General features: G+C 45.5%; 2 protein-coding genes across 3 annotated transcripts; one reads left to right on the top strand and one right to left on the bottom strand.

Moving 5' to 3' along the window:
• Positions 1–653: 653 nt before the first annotated feature.
• On the top strand, positions 654–3,781 carry LOC109753051 (putative F-box/FBD/LRR-repeat protein At5g22610). Of its 2 annotated transcripts, none has more exons than XM_020311981.4 (4): positions 654–1,173; positions 1,312–1,957; positions 2,042–2,968; positions 3,118–3,781. In XM_020311981.4, exons 2-4 carry the CDS (start codon positions 1,925–1,927, stop codon positions 3,637–3,639), a joined length of 1,482 nt encoding a protein of 493 aa, XP_020167570.1. In that variant the 5' UTR covers positions 654–1,173; positions 1,312–1,924; the 3' UTR covers positions 3,640–3,781. The 2 variants fall into 2 exon arrangements, with proteins under 2 accessions (XP_020167570.1, XP_040249092.1); XM_040393158.3 differs by having other exon boundaries at positions 737–1,173; positions 1,461–1,957.
• Positions 3,782–7,915: 4,134 nt separating this feature from the next.
• On the bottom strand, positions 7,916–16,244 carry LOC109753055 (uncharacterized). The gene is given in 7 exon segments (XM_073502255.1): positions 7,916–8,715; positions 8,861–9,291; positions 9,294–9,314; positions 9,317–9,797; positions 10,081–10,164; positions 14,163–14,314; positions 16,175–16,244. Coding segments are annotated over 7 exon segments (1,761 nt in total). The 3' UTR covers positions 7,916–8,193.
• Between the last annotated feature and the right edge of the window lie 2,689 nt (positions 16,245–18,933).

The following is an 18,933-nucleotide window of genomic DNA, read 5'->3' as shown; positions in this document are numbered from 1 at the left end:
CCGCGAGGACTGTCACCGCCTCCCGCGCCCGGTGCCTTGCGCGGCGGGCACGCCGTGCCATGACCTCGTGGGACGATGGTGCATCCCAAATATCGACGCGCCACCAGAGCGGTTGCGCGTCCGCCAACGCGTTCGGACGCGAGATGGACCACATGGCCTCCAGCGAGGCAGCTACGACGCACCGGATCCATGCGCCATTTGGGCGGACGCAATGGATTCCCGACGGATGGAGTCCGAGCGCAGTCGTGCATAGGCCTCCTCCCGGGCGTGGCGGAGCGCAAGTCGAACGACCATCTCCTCTTCAGGGTCGTGTGGGATGAGCTCGGGGTCGACGGATCTGGAAGTGAAGGACTCAGATCCACTGCCCGCCATGCCTGAGATGACCGGAAGGAGCCGGAGACGAGCTTGGGTGACGGGGGGAAGTGAAGGTGAGGGGAGTGAAGTGACGGGTTTGGTCCGGCGAGCGGATGAGGAGGATTTTATGTGGGGTTGGGTGGGCCAGCGTGGGCTGGATCTGATGTGGCGGACGTGCCCGGGCGCCCCTATCCTCCCCATATTTAGGCTGGATATGGGGTACCGGTCAGTCCGGACATTTGAAGGGTCCGTCTAAATTAAAAAATCGTGACAGAACAGTGACCAGCCGGCCCGTCCGTACGAACGCGGGATGCTCTAATTAAGACTAACCCTAGGCGATCTGGGGATCCATACCACCAGCCGCGGGCGCCGTCCCTCCCCTGCGGCAACCACCTACCCCTCCCCTGCTCCGCCGCCGCCGGCCACCACCACCCGCTGCGATAGCACCTGGCCCACACCTGCCGTCCGGCTCCGGCCACCAGGATTGTCCTCCGCCGTCATTTCCTGCGACAACCCTACCCCACACCTGCCGTCCGGCTCCGGCCACCACGACTCTCCTCCACCGCCATCCCATGCGACAGCCCCCCACCCCAGACCTGCCGTTCTCCCCTTGCCACCACGACTCTCCTCCTCTCTCATCGCACCCCCCCGCCACTGCATCCCCTGCCGTCCGGCCGCCGGCCACCACCGCTCTCCTTCGTTGCCACCACCTCCGGTACCTGGGCTATTATGCCTGGCTGCGTTTCGGGCGAAATAATCTCGCGGAAGACGGAGGCGGGAGAAGAGTTGATTTCCTTGTGCAATCGGGGAAGAGCAGAGGTACAATTTCTGTTCGTGCGGCAAGCGCAGTCCAAAAGGAGTAATTTTTCTTCCGGAGGAGTCTGTCTGTTGAGAAGTTCTAATCCGGATCCTACTCCTCTCTAATACTCCCTCCGTTTCTAAATATTTGTCTTTTAGACATTTCAAACAGACTATCACATACGGATGTATGTAGACATATTTTAGAGCGTAGATTCACTTATTTTACTCCGTATGTAGTCATTTGTTGAAATATATAGAAAGACAAATATTTAAAAACGGAGGGAGTACTATCCTTCCTTTTGTAGGAATTGTGCAACCGGGGAAGAGAGGAGATAAATTTATGTTTGTGCGGCAAGCGTAATCTGAAAGGAGTATTTTTTTTCCGGAAGAGTTTGTCCGTTGAGAAGTTGTAATCCGGATCCTCCTCCCTCTCCTCTAATATCTCCTCCCTTTTGGAGGAGGGCCTGCCGTCGATTAGTCCGCCGGCCTCAATAAATAGAGGAGCGGGGGGAGTAGCAGGGGGCTCTGGTTGATCGAATAAGTTGGCGTCCCTGATCTTATTTTGGCCGGCGATTAGTCTGCTTTCTTGTGCAAGCCTATAAATAAATAGAGGAGGAGGGGGGATTCAAATTAGGTCGATCCAAATAGTGCAGACGTCCCATCATCAAGAAGACCAGTTTTTTTAGATCATCAGCAAGGTCAGAAAGCCCTCCCCATCACCCCACTTACATTGTGTGTTCAACAAGACCAGTTGTTGATCCGACCAGCCATGACGAAGAAAAGACATCACCGCAGACGCAATGTAAGTGTTGTTTCTGTTGTGCCTGATTGATGTTTGTACTTCACACAAAAGGTTCTTCCTAAAAAAGCTGATTATTTGTTCCAGGTAAATGCAACACAGAAAGCAACTCACAACAAAGATGCTGCCAGCAGCGAAGAAGACACAGACAGGCTTACCAAGCTGCCTAATGACCTTCTGCTAAACATTCTGGAGAGGGTGGACACGCTCGATGCAATAAGGGCCTGCATCCTCTCGAGACAAATGATGAAGCTCCGCACCATGCTCTCGCAGTTCTTCTTAAGTTGTAGTTCCATTCCAGGTCACCATTTCAACGTCAGTGAATTTGTCAGAACCAACGGTGTTGTGGCTCATGTAACGGATAACATCTTGAGCACAAGGAGCCCAGAGATCACCATCAGCAGACTCAAAATCAGATTCCTCTTGGTGCAACCTGACTGTTACACAATTGGCAAATCTGTCGCCCATGCCATGGCAACACAGAAGGTTGGCGCGGCTGAGTTTCAGATCGTAACAGACAAGACTCATTTGATGTGCTCTCCTGCCGATCTCCTCGACCATGCAAAGCAGCTCAATGATTTCTTCGGTGCTTGTCGTGATGCATTTGCTGGCCTCAGGCGCCTGTGGCTGTGCAATATGAGGTTTGGTGGTGAACTGGACATACCCAACATCCTCAGCACTTGCAAGCTCTTGGAGTCTTTGCGTTTAACCCATTGCGACTCTGGGATGAATTCTGTGCTGCAACTAGAACATGCTCAGCTTACCGAGCTCGAGGTCGACTATGGGAAATTTGAGATAGTTGAGCTGACATGTCTACCGAAACTCCAACGGGTGAGCTATAAGAGTTGGTTCTACTCTGAGAAAGATCCCCTGTATTTTGGTTTTGTGCCACAGCTTTCAAAGCTGAGGCTTGCTAAAACTGGCTCCAGATCGACTAGGACTCTTGAGTTAAGTCAGCTCCTCGGTAATGTTCCTTCCATAAGCGATCTGCATCTGGATTTTGAAAGTGAAAAGGTACTAATAATTAGTCATTTGAATCATACCTGTCCATTTTCACTCTATATATGATGGTTATATATGTAATAACAATAGTAGCTTATAAGTTAACAATGTGATTTATATGCAACCTGCACTCAGTTTGCAAATTATTTTTTCTTTCCCAGATTTGGGTTCTACCAGAAAGCCCGGAGCTGCTTAGGCCTGTGCTCAGCAAACTACAGCATGTGATTCTGGACAAACTTCCTGAAGAATGTGATTTAGCTTGGACAATGTTTATTCTTGAAGCTGCACCGTCCCTCAAAGAGCTGTGCATTACAGTATGGGATCATTGGTGCCATATGGTGATGAGAGACAAAGAGTTTCGGGAGAGAAATGGCTACTGTGAAAAGGCAGACGTGGAGTGGAAGCCACATGCCCCTGCTTTCAAGCACAAGAATCTGGTTAAGCTCACCATCTATGGCTTCCAACCTGACGACATCTTTGTGCGATTCATCAGGTGTGTCATGGAACATGCGGTTCATATGGCGGAGATATGTCTGCATGACAGGAAGGTATGTCTGCGCTGTGGTGACTTGGATCCCAAGATGAAGTGCCCATCGAGATATCCACGGAACGCTGATGAGCGCATGCAGATCATTGAAGAACTGGGGATGTCTTTGCCTGGTTTTGTTCGCTTCATGTCGTAGTTGAGAAAAAGAGATGTATGTCACCTTTGTGGTAGTTTGTAAGCCCTCTGAACTCTGTAATTCCGTAGTTATCGCGCTTGTACTCTTGCTTAAGCTATGTGAACTGTCGCCTAATGAAGAAAATATTTAATACTGTAGTAAATTTTCAGAGTGTTCTGATATTGGTGAATGCTTCCTTTGGGATAAGTTCATAGATACGTGGCTCCATTTAGAGGTTAGAACCGAGTGCTCCTGATGTGTTGGAACAAGTTAGACCTGCTCACTTCATCTTTATGGTTCTTGCTCTGGACATATTCTTGCAATCCAATAGTTCTTGCTCAAACACTTTTTCATTGCACTACTTCAGTAGTATACTAGCATACATGTTGACTGCTCACTTCAATGGTTACTCGTCAGTTCTGGGGATGATTTTTATTTTTATTTATTTTTGCTCAAGTGAGAAGTAAAAAAATAGTAATGTTACACTGATCGTAAGGGAAAGTGACATTGTTGCCTTTCAACAAAGGTAACCTGGTAGATTTCGTGTTTTGGAATTAAGGAGCCTCCCACGAGACAACAGAAAGCTCAGGTCCAGCAAAATTATTTACAGCAGCTATTCTTAAATATCCAAAGTTAATTAGTAGGACTGCCTATTGAACCATCAGCAAGAAATCTCCCTGCAGCAAATTGCATGACATTACTATGATATGTACTTTGAAAATTACCTGTCCTATTTATCTTTTGAGCCTGCGAAAATGCACTTGTGAGCACGAGCTCCATTGCTCCAGTTATCAGACAAAGATAGTACGTGGACGTGTAATGCTTTGATTGATGTTGCCAAGGACCAAAAAATAGTATAAATGAAAAACAAACAAGCCCACTTCACCGAAAATGCCAAATGAAGGCCGAGCTCCATGGAGGCCTTAATTTAAAAACTTCAAAATTTAAACTTTTCAGCCAACCAAACTTTTGAAGGTGGCTGGAGGCGGGAGGACGAAGACGTACACTTTGATGTCCACATCGTCCTATGAGAACCACTCTTGTCGGCGCCATACACTAAAGCTGCGCGAACGAGCTCGTCGGCGTCGGACTGCATCGACTGCTGCACCTCCTATATGTCCTCTAGGTCGGTCTCCATGGAGGGTGGCTGGGAGGATGCGCTTCGACCACCCGACGGGGGTCACATGCGGGAGAGCGACGGTTGCCACTGGTCGTAGCATCGCATGGGAGCCCAGAGGTGGGGGGTGCGAGGAGACGAGGAGAAAGGGTAGGATGGACGCGGCTGATCGCGTCGTTGCAGGCAACAACGCCGGCGGCCGTCGGCGCCTACTGCATAGGGTTAGCAGTAAGATGAAGACACAAGATGGGGGCTGTTTGGTTGGTGTGACGGCGCAAGGGGTGGGATATTTTGGATTAGGAATTCGGGAGGATGCAATTGGTTAGCGCCTTGTAGCTTAAAAGGTGTTTGGTTACTCGCATTCACTTGCACGAGGTCTGCATATCAACTGCGCCTGTCCCTGCTTGGCCTGGTCAAGCCAATGCAACAACCAAACGATAGGGGAAAATAACAACTCGTATGAAAGTAGATGGGGGTTGGTAGGAAGCGGACGAATGGCTCTCGGCGACGCCACACCCTGATATCTGTGTCATTGAGTTCCTGCGATGGCATAGCTGCATTAAAGGCACAATGAATTTGCTAGTTACAGATACATATCAAATACTCGTTGATACACTGTGAGTTATGTCCTCTCCACATAGAGTCAATATTCTCAATAAATGTCACATGTGTTTGCACGTAAAAAAGTGCGGGTGCCAGTTATAAATGTAGCAATTAATACCACATTGCTGTTGGATGGAGATGAATAATTTATGTTAGATAATTTTCTTTTAAAAGAAAAACCCGTTAAGTGAGAAGCTGATGTTTACACAAACACGAGTTAAGCTCCATTGAGTAGGTTTGTCTACCAGATAAACCAAAGGCTGTAAGTTTTAAACCCTGTTATCTATTAAGGCATATTGACCCAAGTATTGTTCTTCTTTTAGATGACTCTGACATCTTATTGGGCGTATAGGGCATGCAGTGTTATTTCATTAGTGACAGAAGAATGTAAACTGCTAATGAATGATTGTGGCCGGAGTTTAGTGTGCTGAGCAAGAAATTTTACCGCGTAAGTAGTAAATGGAGTGTACGACCGGAGGTTGGCAGTTAGAGCACGTACATGTGATAGATGCATGGTGGGACCAGAGTTAGAGCACGTACATTAAATCCTCAGCCTTCTTAGAGCAGGCTAATACCTGAGATTATTATAGAAAAGGTTTCTGGAATTATTCTCATAACGTACTCAATTTCTCAATTAACAGAAAAATATGAAATAACTTAGAAAATCACTCAAATCTAATTAGATAATTTTTCATGAATTAATATCATAAAAATTAAGCTTAGTAGAAAAGTGTGATTTCGTGAAATGGTTTTTAAATTTGAGACGAAGGAGTTCAAGGAAGATGAAACGGGAAAGATGAAGTCAATGGGAAAGGCATTAACTGATGATGTGGCCATTGCTTGAGTAAATGCAGCTTTAGTCGTTGGATGTTGGCGGCTAGAGCAGGAGCGTGCTGTTCAGCGGGCCAGTGCATGCAAAGAATACAACGCTATGCATATCTAAATCAAAACATACATGCAACTAAAATGATGAATACCTATAGTGGTGCGGATCCCTATGCATATTCAATGATGAGATATTAGGGGGCTGCGCCCGCAGGTGCTCCTATGCAATTTCGGGGGTTGGTAGAGTTATATTTAGTTGTTGCGGCATGGTGCATGTAGTGTGAGAGAGCTATGCAAGTGTCAGGAAATCTTTTCCGCCTCGTGTTGCACACGTGCTTACTTGAGGGTAATCGATTGATTTGGGTGTTCCTCTTGAGCCAGGTTTTGAGGTGCTTAGAACATCGTGCTAGCCAGAACTTGGAGCCACGTTTACTACCAAACAGCTGAAAAGTAAAAATTCCCTTCTATCTACTTCTACCAACTTCCATGCAAGCCCACCAACTTTTTACCAAGCAACCAAACACATCCTCAGGTTTTTTCTCAATCTAGTCAATGACACATAGGACCTACTTGACAGAATGTAGTAGTATACGGGTTTGCCGTTCACGGGTATGGGAACCCATACCCGCACCCACCTTATCAGATGGATGCATTTTTTCCCATTTAAGGAGCCCCGTAATGTTGCAAAAGTATCCTTCTGAGCTCGAGCTCAAATGAACAGTAAAATCAAAAATAATTGATAAAAAATCAGATTTTTTTATGGTAAACTTTGCCAAATTTTCAAGTGTTTGCAAAATTTCATCATGAGATCACATCTGTGGAAGGCGTGGCAGAAAAAAAAAAACCAATGCTCCAAAATGCTTTCGAAAGCAGCATTTTCGGACCATCGTTTTTTTTGTCACGCCTTCTACGAATGCGATCTCACGATAGCATTTTCGGTACTAAGTGCAAATTGACTAAAACTGCACTCATAATGTTTTTTTGGAACAAGCAATCCTATCTGGAAGCTTTGGAACAATCAATCCCCTCTGGTCTTACTTACCAAACAACACCAAATGTGCCAAACTGATTCCATCAGTTAACCTAGATACACATAAGATTCATACCAACATACACCTAAATTACTAGTAAGAAGTAAAAAAAATTACTAGTAAGAAGTAAAATTGCTGAACATACAGAGGATCTGCACAAACCTCATTAGCGCATCCGTAAAACCTACGGCCAGTGCTCACGCCTTGGAATACAACACCCCTCTGCACCGGCATGTTGTGACTGCACATCGGTCCTCCGGCAACTATGCCACACCACTCTGGGTCAACGATGGTATGTGGAACCTACAAGGGTACAGATACAGTACAGCCTCAAATCCCACATCAAATCGGTCAAAACAAACCTAAAATTGAGTTCAGATTGAAGAAAACCTAACCCTAATTGACACAGAAGAGAAACTCACGTAGGATTCTTCGGCGTGCGAATTCAAGAAGGGGGAAACAAACTCCTCGCTGCTAGTTTCACCGTCCTTCCAGGAGACCATGACTGCGGCGGTCGGCGGTGCGGTGTGGGCGTCGGCGGCAGAGAACTACACAAGAGAAAGGGGAACGAATGGGTTCGGTTTGACAACCTGCTTAGGTTTTGACCGACGCCTTCTAACGACATGACACGAGCGTCGTCTCGCCCAGGCCACGTGACGCCTGACAAAGGGCCCCACCGGTCAGAAATCTACTCAAACACGGTAAATCACCGCATCAGCGTTTTTTGAAAACTGTCACCCCAATGTTGGTGGTTTTTCGAAAAAAAACAAATGGTGGCGGTTTTGTGAATTAGTGTCCCCAATAGTGGTGGTTTTTTGCAATTTACTCCTATTTTCTCCATTAGGCAACAGTTCACATAGCTTCAATTTAAGGGAAAGCAAGTGTACAAGCACAATAACTACTGAATTATGGATTTCCTGAACTCCTTCCAACAACAGACCATAGAACACAGAACTTACAAACTACTACTAGGTCATACATCTCATTTCTTTTCAATTATTACGACGGGAAGTGAACCATAGCAGGCAAAGAAATCCCCAATTCTTCAATGATCTTCTTGCGCTCATCAACGTTCCGTGGATATCTGGATGCGCACTTCACCTTTGGATCCACGTCACCACAGCACAGACATACCTTCGTGTCGTGCAGACATATCTCCGCCATATTGACCGCATGTTCCATGACACAACTGATGAATCCCACAAAGATGTCATCAGGTTGGAAGCCATAGATGGTGAGCTTAACCAGATTCTTATGCTTGAAATCAGGGGCATGTGGCTTCCACTCCACGTCCACCTTTTCACAGTAGCCATTTCTCTCCCGAAACTCTTTGTCTCTCATCAACATATTGCACCAATGATCCCATACTGTGATGCACAACTCTTTTAGGGATGGTGCAGCTTCAAGAATAAACATTGTCCAAGCTAAATCACATCCTTCAGGAAGATTGTCCAGAATCACAAGCTGTAGTTTGCTAAGCACAGGTCTGAGCAGCTCCGGGCTTTCTGGCAGAACCCAAATCTGGGAAAGAAAAAACAATTTACATACTGAGTGCAAGTTGCATATAAATCACATCGTCAACTTAAGCTACTACTGTTATTACATATAACCATCCTATATAGAGTGAAAATGGACAGGTATGATTCAAATGACTAATTATTAGTACCTTTTCACTTTCAAAATCCAGATGCAGATCGCTTATGGAAGGAACATTACCAAGGAGCTGACTTAACACAACAGTCCTAGTCGATAGGGAGCCAGATTTAGCAAGCCTCGGCTTTGAAAGATGTGGTACAAAACCAAATAACAGGGGATCTTTCTCAGAGTAGAACCACCTCTTATAGCTCACCCGTTGGAGTTTTGGTAGACATGTCAGCTCAACTATCTCAAATTTCCCATAGTCGACCTCGAGCTCAGTAAGTTGAGCATGTTCTAGTTGCAGCAAAGAATTCATCCCCGAGTCACAATGGGATAAACGCAAAGAATCCAGGAGCTTGCAAGTGCTGAGGATATTGGGTATGTCCAGTTCACCAAACCTCATACTGCGCAGCCACAGGCGCCTGAGGCTAGCAAATGCACCTGGACAAGCACCGAAAAGTCATTGAACTGCTTCGCATGGCGAGGAGATCGGCAGGAGAGCACTTCAAATGAATCTTCTCTGTTACGATCTCAAACTCAGCTGTGCCAACCTTCTGTGTCGCCATGGCACGGGCGACAGATTTGCCAATTATGTAACAGTCAGGTTGCATCAAGATGAATCTGATTTTGAGTTTGCTGATGGTAATCTCCGGGCTCCTTGTGCTCAAGATGTTATCCGCTACATGAGCCACAACAGTGTTGGTTCTGACAAATTCACTGACGTCGTAAACACGAGTTCTAACATGGTGACCTGGAATGGAACTACAGCTCAGGAAGAACTGCGAGAGCATGGCGGGGAGCTTGAGCATTCGCTTGGATAGGACGCAGGCCCTTACTGCATCGAGCGTGTCCACCCTCTCCAGAATGTTGAGCAGAAGGTCATTTGGCAGCTTGCTAAGCCTGTCTCCGTCTTCTTCGCTGCCAGCAGTGTCTTTGTTGTGAGTTGCTTCCTGTGATGCATTTACCTGGAACAACAAATAATCAGCCTTTTTAGGAAGAACCTTCGTGTGAAGTAGTACAAATATGAGAGAATTTCTTATTTAACACTGTCTTAAAATTTGTTACCTTATTTGACACTGAAAACTTTTTTCTTCCTTATATAACACCGTGTCTAAATTTTATGCCCTTTATGACACTTTCATCCATTTGAAGCCATAACGGTGTTAAATGACACCTGAAAAGACCTACTTACCCCTTATGTGATAGATGGCCTAAATTTGTATGTATTCAGTCATAGAGGGAACAGACACTTTCAAACTGCTTGTGCGGAGCGTCGCGGTCAGCAACGAGGCTGTGCCTCGGCTTCGACTGGACGCTGGCTGCCTGGCTCCTCTGGATGAGATGGAGTACAGCACATGAGCAGCTGAGCAGTACGTGTGTGCTCGTCGATGCGCGAGGATGGGCTTATGCGAGCAATACGTGCGTGAGGATGGGCTTGTGCGTGCAACATTCGTGAAGATGGGTCTATCTCCTACGGCAAGCTGCTGATACATACTGTACCTTATTACATGACACGCTCCCATTACCTTTCTGAGCTCCTCTTTCTTTAGCTGGGTACACACGGGTATTCGGAATGCATAAACGTATGTGTACGTGGCTGGCCGGCACGCGGGTATTTCAATATGTACGCGTACTTTCCGGCTACAGGCTAATAAGACTGTATGGTTGCGGACACCCAAAAGCCACGAGCCCTTAGATGCATGCAGATACTAGCACCAGGCCTGACTAGCACGTAAAGAGTACGTGAGCAACCTAATATGCATGCACGTGTGCAAAACTACTCAAAGATGAGCTACCGCATGCTGCATATATGCATGTACTTATGCATGTTTGCTTCCCTGTATATTCTGCATTCATTTTATTATTCAGTAATTAAATTCTCTTTGGTACAAAATCACGTCGAACACCGTCCAGATAAAGTCACAAATTGAAGCTAAAGAACAACGTAAAATTTTGGTCACATACCCCATGAAGGGCAAATTGGTCTTTCCAGGTGTCATTTGACACCGTTAATGCTTAAAATGGATGAAAGTGCCATAAAGGACATAAAATTTAGACACAGTGTTATATAAGGAAGAAAAAAGTTTTCAGTGTCAAATAAGGAAACAATATTTAAAAGAGAAAAGTATGTTTTTGGTCCCTCAAGTTCCCACAAAGTATAGACATGATCCCTCAAAATTTTTGGATATACATTTGGTCCCTCAAGTCTCAAAACCGGATAAGCTTGGTCCTAAACCAGATTTTGAGCATGTTGACCGGGTTTGACCGCCACAAAACCGCCCGATGAATAGTAAATTTGAAAAAAAAAACTTCAAAAAATGACAAATTTTTTGCAAGAGCCCGTCCGATCTCATTTCAGGACAAAATTTTCGTCGCACCTTGCGCACCTAAGCATATTGGACCCCAAAAAATTTCATAATTTTTTGATTTTGTTTTGATTTTTTTCGAATTTACTATTCATCAGGCAGATATTTTTGTTTTCTTTTTGCCACGAGCTCCTCGCGTGCCGAAAGAGCCTGAAATTTTGTTCGCATCTTGCGTATGTAAGCATATTCGACCCCAAAAAATTTCAGATTTTTTTGAAGTTTTTTTTTCAAATTTACTGTTCATCGTGCGGTTTTGTGGCGGTTAAAACTGGTCAATATACTCAAAATCTGGTTTAGGACCAAAGTTATCCGGTTTTGAGACTTGAGGGACCAAATGTATACCAAAAAAATCTTGAGGGACCAAGCCTATACTTTGTGGGAACTTGAGGGACAAAAACATACTTTTCTCTATTTAAAACAGTGTTATATAAGGAATTTTCTCCACAAATATCAACCAAGCACAACAGAAACAACACTTACATTGCGTCTGCGATGACGTCTTTTCTTCGTCATGGCTGATCGGATCAACACCTGGTTTTCTTGATGATGGGACGCCTGCACTATTTGGATCGACCTTATTTGAATCCCCCTCCTCCTCCTCCTCCTCCTCTGTTTATTTAGGCCGGCACAAGAAAGCAGACTAATCGCCGGCGAAAATAAGATCAGGGACGCCAACTTATTCCATCAACGAGCGCCCCCTCCCACTCCTCCCGCTCCTCTATTTATCGAGGCCGGCTGACGGAGCGCCAGCAGGCTTTCCTCCAAAAGGGAGGAGGATCCTGATTACAACTTGTCAAATAGACAGACTCTTCCCCGATTGCACAAGGAAATCAACTCTTCTCCCGCATCCTTCACCCGCAGCCATGCATAATAGCCCAGGCCAGGCAGCGGAGGTGGTGGCAACGAAGGAGAGCGGTCGTGGCCGGCGGCGGACAGCAGGGGGTGACTGTCGCAAAGGGATGCGCGCGGAGGAGAGCCGTGATGGCCGGCGGCGAACGGCAGGTGTGGGGTAGGGGGCTGTCGCAGCGGACGGCAGGTGTGGGGTAGGTGGCCGTCGCAGGGGATGGCGGCGGAGGAGAGTCGTGGTGGCCGGAGACGGCAGGTTTTCCTTTTTTTTAGCGGTAGGGTTGTCCCAGAGGATGACGGCCATACCTCTTCGGCCCAGCCACAGAAGACTGAAGCCTTTTCGTTTGCTGTATACTACTGGGCCGGCCCGTTACCAGCGCTCGCTCGCTCGCTGTTGGTTCGCTCAGTCGTGGTGTTCGATGCAGGCGTTCCCCTTAAGAAAGTGTTCGATGCGTTTTTCTTTGTTATTTTTCGTTTCTTTTTTCGGGTTTTTTTATTTCTTCATCACTTTTCTTTTTTTTTGTTTTCTCATCAGTTTTCTTCGTTTTATTTTTGATTTTACTGGTTCTTTTCTTTTCTTTCTTCGTTCTTATTTGTTTCTTTCCCGGTTTACAGGTTTTTTCTTTCCTTTCTCCATATTTTTTGTTCCTTTTTTTCCTTGTTATCGATTTTTTTGTTTATCTTTGTTTAATTTCTCAGTTTTCATTCTTTTGCATCGGTTTTCTTTGACTTTTGGTTTTCTTTGTTTTTCATTAGGTTCTTTTTTTGTTTTTTTCTCAATTTTCATTGGTTTTCTTTTTCCAAATGATAACGCTCACACATGTGTTATATTTGTACATCGCCCACACGTCTTGATCCATGTTGATTCTATTTTGCACGAATCCTAAAGAAATTTGAGTGCCACGTAGGCATGGCGTGTTGTGTGGGCATTAGAGCATTCGCCCACACGACCCGCAGCGCGCGGTTGCCAGCTGCGCCGTGTGGACGAATCAGTTCCCGCCCACACAGTCACCAACCAGTCCATGCGCGTGTGGGTAAACTGCTCTTCGCCCCCTCGACGATCGTACGGTGATAGATGGCAACTGCAGTTGTGCGTATGCGGCAACTAGGTAAACACACATGGCAACTATGATTTGTTGGTAGATGGCAGTTGCGTGTACGTGGCAATCAGGTAAACACACATGACAACTATGATTAACCATACATTGCAACTATGGTTGGACCACACGTGGCAACTAGGTAAACACACATGGTAACTATTTGTTTGACCACATGTGGCAAATAGTTAATCACACACGACAACTATGGTTTGATTGCACGCGGCAACTATCATAAATTAGACATGGCAACTACAGTTAACCAAAACACAGAGAGTTGCCATGCTTTTACAACTACACTTGCCCCTCCCCCCCCCCCCCCCCCCCCCCCCGAGATGGTAACTAAAGCGTCATCCCGCGGGTAACTAACTTAGCTGCGCCAGGACGTGTGGTCATTTTTCTTCGTGTCACATGCGCGGGGTGGGATGAGTAGTACTTGTTGGGCTTGTGGCACGAAGTAGGTGCGCCCACACGTGTGGGCAGTTCTAATGTTCGTCCGCACATGGCCTGTGTGGGCTGCCTCCTGCTTACGCCACATACGATGTGTGGGCGGATGTCTAGTATGCCACACGTGTGGGCGTTATCAGCGTCCTTCTTTTCTGTTCAAAACATATCAACTTATTTCAGTGCACATTCAACATTTATATACATTATAAATATATTTTAAAATGTGTTTAACATTTTAAAATAAATTACTAACATTTTTTGAAATAATATATTTTTGAATTCCTCCATTTTTTTCATTCACATTCTACATTTCTAGTATATATATAATACATTTTCTAATACTTGTTAAAAAATTGAAATACAAATTAATATTTTTGAATACATGTACATATATCAACACTATTCAATACACGGCGAACATTTTTCACACACAATCTACATTTTTCGTAAACATGAGGAACATTGTTTTACATGTTTAACATTTTTTTACATACATAATCGACTTTTAAAATATATGTTTTTTGATTTCTACTTTATATTTAATGTATGATGTACAATTTTTAGTACATCCTACCCCCTCCCCGAGGTTGTAGCTCGCCACGGCCACCATTGCAACACCGCGCCGCTCGTCGCCTGCACAACAGGACTCGCTGTCCGTGATTCGCAACATCCCACCCCCATCACCCTCGCCGTGCTCGCTGGTGCACTTGTAGCAAATTCCATCGCCTGTTGTAGCAAAAACCGACTATGGTTGCAGTAAACGTCACATCATTGTCATGGGTCGCAGCTAATACATGAAGTTTGAAGCTTTTTTCAACGCCGGTTGTAGCTTTTGTAACCGCCGGTTGCAGCTTTTTCATTGCCGTCCACGGCTGTCGTCTCTACGGTTGAAACTTTTTTCATCGACGGAAAAGATTTTTTTCGTCGCCAGATGAAGCTTTTTTTATCACCGGTTGCAACTTTTCGTTGTCATCAATAGCTTCCGTCATGTATGGATTGAAACTTTTTTCATCACCGGTTGAACCTTTTTTCATTACCGGTTGTAGATTTTTTAGTCGTCGGTTGCAACACTAGGCATCTCTCCTGGCGCTCGATTTTTGCTGTAACGGGGGCAAGCGAGATGTTGCAAGCGTCAGGTGCGCCCGACAAGCTGCGACATCGGGGATGAGCAGCGGCAAGCTGCGGTCGTCGCCACATGAGCTGCAACCGCAAGGTACGGCTGTTGCATGGGCGAAGGCGGTGACGAGAGAACGGCCTTGCGAGGGCTTGACCGAAGAATTGGACAGCCGGCGAGGACGGTTGGTGAGGGGCAGCGACTAGAGATGAGGACGGTAGCGAAGGCGTGACAGAGGGAGAACGCGTGCGGCCGGCGGGCCGAAAGGGACGATGAGATGTAGGGGGGTTTCTTTGTATGCGTGCGTTGACGAAGACGAGGAGCATCAGACGGTTCCCAGCGCCCAAATCAGACGGCTGCGGGCCGACCGGCCTAAATTTGGGCCGGCATGCCGGCGCCGAGCATCGCCCTTATCATTTAGGCTGGTCATAGTGGGGGTAACATAACCAGTAACGTGCACTTGGGACTAGCAAACATGCTTATATGCCACACAATTAAAGAAGAGAGAGGGGGTTAGAGTAACATAGGTAGATACGGTATCATGTTAAATGCTATGCTACTTTGTGTCATGCATGGCAATAAATATGGTCATCTATGATACTATTTTATTATGTTACTATGCATTATGGAGGTACTCCCTCCGTCCCAAAATAAGTGTCTTGAGCTTAGTACAAATTTGTACTAGAGCTAGTACAAAGTTGAGACACTTATTTTGGGACGGAGGGAGTAGTATCATATACTAATATTTTTTCAAAACGGAACATCATATACTAATATCATATGCATGATACTAGTATATGATACTTCTTACTATAAGTAGCCTTAGGTTAAAATAAAAGTGTCATGAATAGCGATAAGTAAGGTGGGTGAATCCCTAAAAAAAGAAAAGAGACATTTTACGGTGCATCAGATGAATTTTGGCCGTTCATTTTTCTGTATGGATGGCCCAGATATGGAAATACTACTCCAGATTTCTGGTAGTATATTTTGCGATCAGGGGTAGTTTCGGTAGTTCACTGTTTAACGAAAACGTGGGCTGGTTCCCCCGAAAAACAAGTGAAGGGCATTAGTGGAATTTAACATGATCATTTGTATTTTCAATAGCCATCGTTGCCCTTCCTCGCCCGCAGTCTGACGGCCACGCACAGAACCGAATGAAAGGTGAAAGGAAAAGGGCGACCGATGGCGGCGCTATGGCGACAGGACGACGGCGAACCCCGGTCGCCGTGAGTACCCTCCGCGCAGTATTTGCGGGCGGTATGGTTTGGCGCCCCGCCGTACTCGGAGGGGCCAGCACCGCAGGCGCCGCCCCTTCCCGGTTTCCTAGGCGGCTGTGGTCGGCGGCTAAATGTCCCCGCCGCCCGTGTTCCCCTCCTAAGCTGCGGGATGTGGAGCGGGTCGCCGAGGGGGAGGACTAAGGCGAGACGTCGCCGGCATGCCCCGTCACGGTCAAGGCCCTACGCGCCGCCGACCAGTGCCGTACAGATCTGTCGCGGCCGATGCAGGTACTCGCATCCGACCCATCGATCCATTGGCCCCCATTTCTTTTGTCGAGTTCCTAAGCTAGCTTGTCCATCGTAAAAGCTGATCCAGCCATGGTCCTCGCCTAGGAGGAGGACGATTTTCATGACACCAGCAGTAGTTCAGGTCCATGCTCATCCTCTCTGCTCATCTTGTGTCGTTGTTCAAATTCAGAAATCAACACTAGCTTGTATAGCAGCAAGTCCGAAAGTAGCTCATGTAGACAATGATTTTTTTGTATGTGATATTAGTGCAGAGCATGTGCAGTTTCAGATTCCACAGAGAGCATGTTTCAGTTTCAGATTAAGTCATAGTCATATGAACAGACATTCCAGTTCAGACACCTGTTAAACACTCAGAGGTTAGGCAATGGCTAGTTCCCAAGTTGGTGGCCAAGTTGGCTCATCCTTTGACATTTTGTAACGGGGTAAGCAAACAGGACAGCATTTGCCTATCGTTCATTGGCATAATACAGAACTGAAACCCCAGGTTTAAAAAGGATGTGTTGCTTCCAAGGACACAAGTAGCAAGGAAATTGCCACCGGTAGTGTAAAGCCACTTAGAAATTTGGTTTTTGAAGCACATCCTATAAACCAAAGGGAATTGCATCATTAAACAAAGAATACAAGATTTTGTGCATGAAAGACTTTAATTAAAAATTAATGTAGATATTCAATGCAGATAAAAGTAGTAAATGTACGGCAATTTGCCGTATATATGAAGTAGCACAGCCAAAAAAATTGTTTGATACATCTCCGCTGTATAGATAAAGTAATAAAATTGAAAACGGTGTGGAAACCGTCTACGGGGCAAAAAACACACCACGCCCAATCCTATTAACTCTACCCTAAGTCCAGCAGCACACAACTATAGTGCGGAACCATCGTCTCCTGAGACATCTCCGCTGTCGTTGTGTCCGTCGTCACCTCCGAGGTCGAGGTCTTCTAAATCATCTTCTAAATCAACTGCTGGTATGGCCTTCCGAACTTTCAACTCATTGTGAGGTGAATTGATCAAGGCAGCAGCAAGCCATCTTCTGAACTATCTTATGTCATCCTGCATAGGAGGTAGACGTTAGGACCCTTTGTATATGTGAAAGTTAAGTTAGATAGGGAAGATGTAGTTACCTGGTTGAATATTGCCGACAATCTCACTCCGGTCCAATATTGGATGAATTTCAACACCCAGAGAGCACAGGAACAGCCATCTGTTTGTTGTGGCACTTCATAGTCTTTGATAGGCCACGAAGCCACTTGAGTGTCCGGCCATCTACTTCCTTGCATTCCATTTTCCATCACTGCTATATCAATATGTGTTTCCATTCCAAGAAGCTGCAAGTAACATATCACTCAATTTAGTACCGTATTCGTATAAACTGTAAGTTATATAAAATGTTGTTAGAGCCTCACCGCAGCAATTACTTCTTTCCGGTTGTTGCGTGATTGGAGTGAGTCCAGAATTTGAATCTCCCTCTTTTGGGAGTTGACAACAGCCAGGAACCAGTGGTTCTTGGGAATATTTGAAGGTAGGAAAATCTGCGTGCAAAATTTGTAAGTGGTTTGAAGTGCCTAAAAATAAAATTTCTTATTATTATAACAGAAGGGTGGATGTTGTTACCATGTCATGTTTAAGGTAGTTATCTCCCCATTTAGTGCCTGATTTGCCGCTTAAAACATCCAAGGTACAATTCGGGACTGTGCCATCTCTCTTCAGGATGTTGACGATGGTCGACCTTTCGACATACACGGTACCATGATCTCGTACACCTTCTAGTCCGTCCAGACGTAGGAGTTCGATTGCCGCATCGAGTACCTAAGAAAGAAGATATTAGTTCAATTGGAAAACATATAAATAATCAAAGATACCATATTGCGTTAGCACTTACATCATCATCCACCCAAGCTGCAAAGGAGGAATGATCTGGTGTTGTAAGGCATTTAAGATACTTCTGCGTTAGAAGTATGTCCTTGATCTTCACCAACTTGGCGGTCTCTGGAGTACTGTTTACATAATCTGCTACTATATTCTGTGTAACTCGATCTGTTTCTGCCTGAAAATTGATCAAGTCCTCCTTGAGCTGTTTTAGCTGCTGGCTGTTGCTTTTCCCGGGATTCATCTTCTTATTCTGTGTGTACATAACATCGTTACTGTCATGTGTCTGTTGAGATAGAGCTCTTTTCTTTCTGAGCGCGGGGGTGTAAAATTCGTATTCCTCGCTCTGAAGGAGTGAGGACTTCTTTTTCTTCCGGCCGTCATGTCTGACACGCCTCCCTATGGAGTCCATGTCATCCATGGACGTAGGCTTGACCTTCTGCGATATTTGACTTAAGGTTAGGAATATGGGTTGAGAAAAACGTTAGTTAGTTATTTGGTTCAGACATGTGATGCTGACCTCAGATTCGGAGGGTAAGTTCTTGCTATCGTCTCTTTCAGTCTTTGACTTCTGGGGGTGTGCATATGTTTTCTTCACCTTCTGCAATATTGTCATCAAGTTAAGAATATGGTTGAAATAAAACCTTTGCTAGCAATATGGTTCAGACATGTGATGCTGACCTCAGATTGGGAGGGTAAGTTCTTGCTGTCACTCCTAAAACGCTTACCAAATGAGTCCACAGCGTCATCTCTGTCTGTTTTTCCTTTGTGGGGGTCCACAGGTGTTTTCTTTACCTTCTGTACAGATGAACAAGTTAGTAGTAAGTATGGTTGACAA

The sequence above is a fragment of the Aegilops tauschii genome, chromosome 6 (assembly GCF_002575655.3).
Source record: "Aegilops tauschii subsp. strangulata cultivar AL8/78 chromosome 6, Aet v6.0, whole genome shotgun sequence".
Classification (NCBI taxonomy): Eukaryota; Viridiplantae; Streptophyta; class Magnoliopsida; order Poales; family Poaceae; genus Aegilops; species Aegilops tauschii.
Note: the sequence above shows the minus strand (reverse complement) of the source record. Positions and strands in the feature narration are given on the sequence as shown.